Source organism: Amaranthus tricolor, chromosome 1, assembly GCF_026212465.1.
Source record: "Amaranthus tricolor cultivar Red isolate AtriRed21 chromosome 1, ASM2621246v1, whole genome shotgun sequence".
In the NCBI taxonomy this organism is placed as follows: Eukaryota; Viridiplantae; Streptophyta; class Magnoliopsida; order Caryophyllales; family Amaranthaceae; genus Amaranthus; species Amaranthus tricolor.
The window spans coordinates 5,911,332-5,920,541 of record NC_080047.1 but is presented as its reverse complement, the minus strand read 5'-3'; the positions used below and the strand labels follow the sequence as shown (position 1 = coordinate 5,920,541).

Sequence of the window (9,210 nt, the reverse complement as noted above, 5' to 3'; positions counted from 1 at the left end):
AATTATTATAGAAAAATCACTAAAAGATTGACTTATTACATAATAATTTTTCCAAAAAATTACAACTAAAAAATGAATATTTCCTTACCTCCACTACCTTGGGTCCGCCTATGCCACCACCCCACTTACGTACGCTTGTTGTTGGAAGCGCGTATGCGGTATGCTGCATAGTGTGTTGACCGGTTTTATATGAGTTTGACATGAGCAAATTAATGGATCCTTTCAATTTTGCTACATAGTTCCTCCGTTTTATAATACCTGCTACATTTTCGATTTTTACAATTTCATATTACTTGTTATATTTTTATTTTTAGTAATAAAACAATCATTTAAAGTTCTATCTACCCCTATTTTTATCCTACTCTATACTCTATACTTTATAATAAAATACTATACTATACTCTATAAAGTAACCTAACAACCTATTTTTCCTTTTTCTTTTTCAATTAACAATAATAAAATATTATACTCTATAAAGTAAACAATCAGCTACAGTGTAGGTCAATCACTTTTCTTAATCCCCGTGCCTATGCCAATGTAGCGACTAAAACAGAACGGAGGAAGTATATATTTTAGAACTATATTAATGAGTCATGGCATAAAGATTAAGAATGATACAGATGTATAAAAGAATAGAGAAGTTTAAGTATAGTTTTTCGTTAAATATGTTTTAAATACTCTTATTGTTTAGAAGAGTAGAGAATTTTAATTATAATTTTTCGATAATATATGAAAGTTAAAATATATTTACGTGCAACATGTAAGATTTGGCTCAATTTAATATTAATAACTTTCATTATGCTTGAATTTGGCTCAATTTATGTGAAACATGCAAGAATAGAGAATTATATTAATGACTCAAATTATGCTTGAAAATTATGAAAAAAAAATAACAAACTGAGAATCACACTAATTAATAATTATTTAAAGAAAAATTTAATATTAATAATCTAACATTTCACTTATCCGCTTTGAATAATCTCACATTTAGATTATTTTTTAATAATTCAACTTTTGCCGTTAGTTAGCTATCAACATAATCTTTTATTTTATAATAATTCAACCTTTGTCCTTATTTTGCTATCAGCATACCCTATTACGGCTATTAGTATGCTGACAGGTGACAACAAACTAAAGGCAAATGTTGGTTTATTAAAAAATAATTTAAAGTTTAGATTATTCATAGCGAATGCGTAAAAGGTTGGATTATTAATATCAATTTTACCTTATTTAAATTAATTCAAGTTTTTTTTCTTTCTTATTTATGTCCACTTTTTCTATGACTAAGAATCAGAATACATAAATTCTTGTATAAAACGGTATCATCATGAGACATGTCTCATATTGAGAATCTCAAAACAAAAAATTTGTATTCTCATAAATTATATCAGTCAAATTATTAAATCTATGTATAGAATGCGTCTCACAAAGAGACCCTGTCATACACTTATACAGACATACTTCAATTGTGATGTAATTATAGTTACAACTCGTCTTGTATGAGACCGTCTCACCATAAGATAGGGTCATATAAATAGCCCATTTCTTTAGTTGATTACGTTAAGATCGTAATTCGTAAGTGATCGTTTTAAGGTCATAAGTAATCACTCTAAAACTATTCTAAGACTATAAAAAATTATTATTTTAATATTCTAAGTAATCACTTTAACGTTATGAGTGATCACTTTAAAACAAAATGTGTATTGGACTAGTCCAATGGAGATAGTCTCACCATGAGACCATCTTATTTAAGAATTAGCGTTGTAGTTATAGCTCCAAATTTTAAATGAAAGAATTTGAATTTCAAAGAAACATTATTTGAGCAGCAATATTATGAATAAAGCCCAAAATTATGAGTAAAAGCCCAAAATTCAAATTGAACACTGAATAGTTACTCTTAGAGTTAGCTGTGTGAGAGATCATTTTTTAGAAGATGAGTTCAAAACAAGTAGTCCTTGTGCTAATAATTTGTATTAATTGAGCTATTGGAGTCATGTATGGGCGCATTCTCACGCTCATACAATAGTTTGTATTTTTTTTATAAAAGACTATTTTTCAGTAAAATGATTTTAAAATAATAAATTTATATTTTCATTATTTGTATTAGTTGAGTTATTTAATTCATTATTATATAGTCTCACTATCATAAAATAATTTTGAAATATAATTTTAGTAAAAGTTAGTTTTTAAATTTTCTGTTAGAATTGGCTCTATTCCCATTATATTGCTCAAAAAAAAAATAATTCCCACTTTGCATTATGTGGGAAACTATTTCCCACATTACCGTCCACGTCAGATATTTTTTTTTTTTTTTTTATAATAAAACCGCTACCTGAAATGGCGGTTTTGTTAAGAGATCTGAACTAAACCGCTACTTGAAATGGCGTTTTGTGGATTTTAATTTTTTTTTAAAAAAAAAAAAAAATAGTAAACCGCCACTTGAAGTGGCGGTTTTGTAGTAGTACAAAACAATATTTTTTTTTTTAAAATAAAAAGTAAGATAACCGCCACTTCAAGTGGCGGTTTTGTAGTAGTACAAAACATTATTAAATTTTTTTTTTAAAAAAAAAAAAAAGTAAGCAAATTGCCATTTCAAGTGGCGGTTTTATAGCAGTACAAAACAACATGTCATTTTAATTTTTTTTTTAAAAAAAAAAAAAAATTAATAAGCAAACCGCTACTTCATGTGGCGGTTTAGTGCTTAAGGCAAACCGCCATCTCAAGTGGCGGTTTTGTCTGAAAAAAAAAAAAAAAAATTTCTGACGTGGACGGTAATATGGAAAATAGTTTTCCACATAATGCAAAGTGGGAATTATTTTTTTTTTTGAGCAATATAATGGGAATAGACTCGTTAGAATTGGCTCACGTATTTTTCAAAATTTCGAAAATGAAACACTCTAGCTCAGACGTTACTCGAGGCAATTTTTTCTATCAAGTGTCGATTTTCGCGGTTCTTTTATATGCCCTGCTGAGTGCTCAATTCACACACCCTTCTCTTCCCTTCCCTCATTCGTCAAATTCAAATTTCCAAAGAAACAAACTGAAACTCCTCCTATTTCTCTTTCTGGTATCTTACCTCACAACTTTTCTCTCTCGCGCTAAAACTCAGAAAAATGGTGAAATTCTTTCATTCATCTCATCGATTATCTTCTTCTACTTCTCTCTCTGCATTTGCGATTTCTAAAATTTATTGCAATTTGATGTTATTTTTACTTCTCATTTTGATTCAGGTCGTGGCGCAAAAAGTGAAGGAAGCAGAAATCACTGAACAAGAGTCGCTTCTTCTGGTATTCTTCGTAATTTGATTCTTAACTTGTAATCGTAAATGAAGTTTGCTGAATCGTTTATCGTTGCCTTATTTACTTGTTCAAAATGTATGGTATTACAATAATAATATTATCTTTATATGCTAAGAATATAATAATATCTTAGAGATATTATTGTTATTCAAATATTGATTTCATATTTTTGCTCTTGAACCGAGCAGAGCTTCAGATTCTAGTATTATCGGTTATTGCTTAATTTATTTGTAGCGTAGTTATGTTAATTACGAAAATTGAATTATCTGTTCTATTGTTCATCCTATACTTAAGGAGTGATCTGTTTGTTTTTGTTTTGGCTCAATCATCCATCTATTCATGTCGCTGTTATCCGATCGATTTTGGAAATTATAATCTAAATTTGTTGAGGTAATTTGTGCGTTCTGCTTGATGATAAAACTTTTCAAAAAGTAAATTATGTGAAAAGAAGTTGTTTTGAACATTATTTTGTGTAGATATTTCGTTTTATGCGCTTATCTACGAAGTATATGAATATTTGAAGACTATGAACTTCTCATTATTGGATGACTTCTGAAGTTTTGAATTATTCGAACATTCTGAGCTGAGGCTGAATTCTAGTAACCGCGAATCTTATGTCTGCTGGTTACAATAAACTAATAAACTAATAGATATTTTGATTATCGTAATTCTAAAGTGAGTTTCTCAAACGCCTTTGTTAAAAAAAAAAGTTAGGTTTTGCTATTTCGGAGTTCTAATGATCAATTCACGAATCGATATAACTGTTTGCAGACCAGGAATTTACTTCGAATTGCGATATTCAATATCAGTTACATTAGAGGCCTATTTCCAGAGAAATATTTCAATGATAAGAATGTTCCTGCTTTAGGTAATTTTTCTGTGTGTCTTTGTTTTGTTTGTGTCAAATACGATAATTTAAGCAGTGTGTTTGTCCTGGAAATGTATGTGTAATCATCAGAAATGAAGATAAAGAAGTTGATGCCTCTGGATGCTGAGTCTCGCAGACTCATAGACTGGATGGAGAAAGGCGAGTGACCTTATGAACTTATATGAATGTTCAGCTTCGGCTATGTTCTTGCTTTCTAATTTCAGTTGATGAGCTTGACTGTGTTGAAAATATGCAGGTGTATATGATGCATTGCAGAAGAAGTACTTAAGAACACTGTTATTCTGCATTTGTGAGGCTATTGATGGGCCAATAATTGAGGAATATGCATGTGAGATTCTTTTACAAATGATAAAATATTATTGCTGCATTGTCTTAAGTCCATGAGAGATGAAGTTGTGATTATTATGCTGTCTTTCATAACCAATTAAGCATTTGTAAATTCAAGATTTTCTGATGTTACACTAGTCCTCAAATGCAAGTAATTGTTTGTGTCTAATATGATGCTAAAAACTCAATACCACTTGAGTATAATGCTGAGCTTAGTGAATAGGCTTAAATTTTGGTGTGCAATTTTCAGTTTCTTTTAGCTATCCGAATGCTCAAAGCCAAGAAGTATGCATGAATTTCAATCGTTCTGGAAACAAAAAGCAGGGAGGAACTTTCAAATGCAATGCTACTGATGAAGTTACTCCAAATCAAATGAAGTAATTCCTATATCTTGCTAAAAGAATCTGCTACAATTGAGACTTCTGTGTGATTTGTTAGTTTGTATCATTTCACTTACTATGTGTTTGACTAAGGAGTTATTGTTGTAGGAGTTCAGCTTGCAAAATGATTCGTACTCTAGTTCAACTCATGAGAACACTTGATAAGATGCCAGAAGAGGTAAAAAGAAATTCAGCTAGTTTTTGCAGAAGATGATAATAATTAATAACTTATTTATGTATTCAGTCATTGCTTTTTAAATTTTAATGGTACTATTTCTCATTTCAGCGTACTATATTGATGAAGCTCCTCTACAATGATGACGTGACGGTGGGTTTTAATATCTACTGTCTAATTATAATTGTAATACCAGCCCGAATGCATGCATCTATAGAGTATCTCGTTTGAGAATCCGTTAAATCTTAATAAATTTATGGTGGGAAATATTTACAAGATTATAGATTTCTAGGCAGTTGTTAAATTTCGGTATGACTGTAAATGGAGTAGGCACTTGGCCTCTGGAGACATGTAATGCCCTTGTGTAACCTTGATTCTTGGATAAATGTGTTAAAGACATTAGAGCAACTACAACAGCTTTCCTTATGTGCAACTGTTTTAAGTGTTTTCAAGGTGTGTATCCTAAAATATATCCTTAACTATAATTGCAGCCAGCAGATTATGAACCACCATTCTTCAGAGGCTGCACAGATGAGGATGCTCGTAACATATGGAAGAGAAATCCTTTGAAAATGGAGGTTGGAAATGTGAATAGCAAGCATGTTGTGTTGGCTCTTAAGGTCAGTTAGGAAGTTTGATGGTGTAGCTCAAATCAGCTGTTTATAGTTTTGTTTGCCTTCATATGTGTTAATCGTCAATCTTTGCAGGTAAAGAGTGTGCTTGATCCTTGTGAAGATGACAATGAAGTAAACAATGATGATAGCGTGAGTTTAGGAGCTGATTCTGTTGAAAATGATGACGCTTCAGATTCTGGCAGTGAGGTCCGTCTTATTTTATTTTTAGTATGCTTGATCTATGCAGACAAAATGTCTTACATAGTAATTTATTTTGAGATTTTCCAGGCCAGCTCCTCACAGGAGGATCAATATATAGTCCAACCGATAGGTATTGCCAAACTTTCTCACCTTTATAGCACACTTTCTCGCCTTTATAGCACTAGATTATGTCATGTCTAGGTTATTGATGCCTGATGGTCTTTTCTCAATTCTCATGTTGCTATGTGAGACTGTGTACATATTATGCATTGCTTTCTGTTCTGTTTTCCAGACCAGCAGCAACCTTGTCAACAGGATATTGCAGGCTCTGCAGGAAGTGGTAATGCACTTCTCATGTTCTAAGTATTACATCAAGGAAACTGCTAGCCTATTTAATGTCTGGCACTTTGCAGAGGATACACAGGATCCATTAGAAGATGAACTTCAACTCAACCGCATAAAGGATTGGATCATATCTAGTATTTCTGAAACTGTGGGATTCCTTGACGTTCTTGCTAATTTCCCAGACATCTCAAGGGTAATCAGTGTTTCTTTGAACCATAAGACCTGCATTCAATAGGTTTTTGCATTTTGCATATTAACATTTATTAATCTTTTGAAATTTGTTTATTCACAGGTGCTAATAGAAGGTAAGATTGTTTCGATTCACCCCTCTAAATAAACGTGTACAAAACCCTCCAACTCAACATCCATCATCAGTGTGTATATTATATAGTATGTATTTTTTGTTGATGACAGAAATCATGGACAAGCTTGTTCTTCAAGGTGTCATAGCTAAATCTGGAAAAGATGCATATACTGTTTGCAAACAACAAAAGGTAACTTTGATTCACTCCTTTGTCACTCATTCAAGCCCTTCTTTCATTCATTTATAACCCATTTATTTTGGAACCCAGGACTTCGAGTATGAATTTGATGTCAAAACAGAAATAGATGACCAAGTTCCTCGAAACGGAGAGAAAGTCTCCCCTGGTTCTGAAGAAAATTACTTGTATATGAAGGTTGGATCCACTTTTCCTGCATATTACAAAGAGTTTTATTTGTATTCAAATTTCAATATCACTTTATAGTTTGTGAGTGTGAACAATTTTTTTAAAAAAGATTCAAGAGCTGGGTTTTCACCACCATGATAAAATGCTGCAACAGAAGCTCACTTTTGTTCTATTTATAGACTCCTTAATTACTTAGCCTATGGAAAGCCTATATCGCTGTTTGAGATATCCATTTATCATCCTATTTTCAGTTCTTTGTTCCTTTTACAGTCTACTTGACTAGTAAGTCCTAAGTGCAGGCTTTATACCATGCTCTTCCTATGGATTATGTCTCGGTCAGCAAACTTCAGAGCAAACTTGATGGTGATGTCAACCAACCCACTGTGAGAAAACTCATTGACAAAATGACCCAAGATGGATTCGTTGAAGCTACCAGCAAACGCGGTCTAGGTCAGACTGAGTAGCTTTATTTTTCCTTATGCCTCTTATACTTTAAGTTGTCTATAAGACTATAAATAAATCTTTCATTTATCTAGGCAAGCGTGTGATCCATTCTGATGCAGCTGAGCAAAAGCTACATGAAGTCAGAAAAGCATTGGATTTTGAAGCTATGGTAATGACTACTGTTATCTGTTTAGTTATCCATTTCAGCTTCAGTAAGGAAATAAATTTAAAAGGAATCGTAATCTGAATAACAGGATGTAGATGTTGATGGAACACAAAGCAAGTTGAACTCCGCTAAAGCTGAAAAAACTGGTGAAATATTCACCTCTTGAGACTTTAAGAAAGTTTGCTGCAAATTTCCTGTCTGCTGATTGATTGGTGATACACATTTTACAGGAAACAAAAAGGCTGATGTCTCAACATTTGGCGTTCTTCATTCCATTGGATCTGATGTCACTCGCATGCGCATAAGATCTGAGACTGATAATCATCAAAATGGTTCCTTGAGGACTGATCAATCTGTTTCAAAGACAAAGGAGGGATATAATATTCCAAATACTCCCACAAGCAAGAATGCGGTCAGTGTCATTCTACTGCAGCATCCTTGTTTTGATTTTATGAAGCTCACAGATATGCTTTAAACTGTTTATAATAGAATTTCTTCTCTGATAATTAGCAGCCGGCAGCTTCACTGGAGAGTACCATACCTGGGACTGATAAAACTAAACTGAATAGGAACAGCAATGATGTTGAAGATGTAATTAGCAGTCGACAATCTCAAGACAAGCGGTCTAGGAAGGCAAGCACGGTAAGCTGTAATGCTGAAATAAAGCAGTTAGAAATTTGTTATCTAGCCATCATGCACTAATAGTTTTCAACATAATACAAAGAGAATTATTTTAGCAATCTTCTACTGATAAATTTATAACAGGATTACTAGTTTAACAAATGGTCTGTGATCTTTCTTTGTTTCTATATAGGTGAAAGAGCCTATCATTAAGTACTATAAGCGCCAGAAATCTCAAGCTGCTTACTGATGTTGTGTTTTGCTAACACCAGAGGTAAAACTTTTTCTGAACTATCAATTAATTATAATGAACAAATATTAAATGGAGAATTTCAGGCACGTATTGAATACGGAATGGACGACAGTAACAATTTGCACTAAATGTTATCAATTTTTTCAAGTGCTCTGTTTTATATAGTTTGTCCACAAAACTCGCATCAGTGTTTTCTATAATAGCTACTCCTGTCTTCGCTACTGATAATTTGTTTTAACATTCACAATTTCAATATCATGAATATCCTGTCAACTCCTGATATGAATATAAATTTGCAGGAATTGTACCAGATTTAATCTTCATGCTAATTCTGACCCATGATTTTCTTTCTTTTGGATTCAATACAGGTGAAAGTCACAATCCTTTTAACACTTGAAAAGGTAAAGATTATTTAGCTGTTACGGAATCCTAGATATTTTTCTGATCCACAGGGGAGAGGTAAACGTTTTTGCTGAATCACTCGTACAGTTGCTGTAACAGTCTAATAGAGAGTTCGCTTGCTGTATTTATGGTGGATGACCATTTGCTAACTCTTGTGAACTATAACACAAATTTGCACCTGTATAATGGCTCTAGTTCACCCTAATACTTATAACACTTTTGTCCCCCTGAACATTAAAGAAAGAGTTGCTTTTTTACAGTCCAAAGCTTCTTCATATATCTTATGTGAGCTAAGGTGTCTTGTTGATTATATTTTCATATCTGCCCGCTCTTCATTAATGATGTTCTCTGTAATATGGGCCGTTGTCAACTTCCTAATTGACTTTGCTACACTACACTAAAAAAACTCACTAACAATTACTTGAT

At 32.5% G+C, this 9,210-nt stretch overlaps 1 protein-coding gene across 2 annotated transcripts; it reads left to right on the top strand.

The window, feature by feature from the left end:
• Positions 1–3,005: 3,005 nt before the first annotated feature.
• Positions 3,006–9,043, top strand: LOC130812001 (meiosis-specific protein ASY1). Of its 2 annotated transcripts, none has more exons than XM_057677944.1 (23): positions 3,006–3,116; positions 3,231–3,287; positions 4,071–4,167; positions 4,258–4,326; positions 4,424–4,516; positions 4,766–4,892; positions 5,004–5,073; positions 5,182–5,223; positions 5,562–5,690; positions 5,778–5,891; positions 5,973–6,015; positions 6,178–6,225; positions 6,299–6,423; positions 6,523–6,535; positions 6,645–6,724; positions 6,803–6,907; positions 7,198–7,348; positions 7,435–7,511; positions 7,597–7,654; positions 7,739–7,920; positions 8,022–8,150; positions 8,323–8,403; positions 8,751–9,043. In XM_057677944.1, exons 1-22 carry the CDS (start codon positions 3,114–3,116, stop codon positions 8,377–8,379), a joined length of 1,869 nt encoding a protein of 622 aa, XP_057533927.1. In that variant the 5' UTR covers positions 3,006–3,113; the 3' UTR covers positions 8,380–8,403; positions 8,751–9,043. The 2 variants fall into 2 exon arrangements, with proteins under 2 accessions (XP_057533927.1, XP_057533926.1); XM_057677943.1 differs by having other exon boundaries at positions 8,019–8,150.
• Positions 9,044–9,210: the final 167 nt, after the last annotated feature.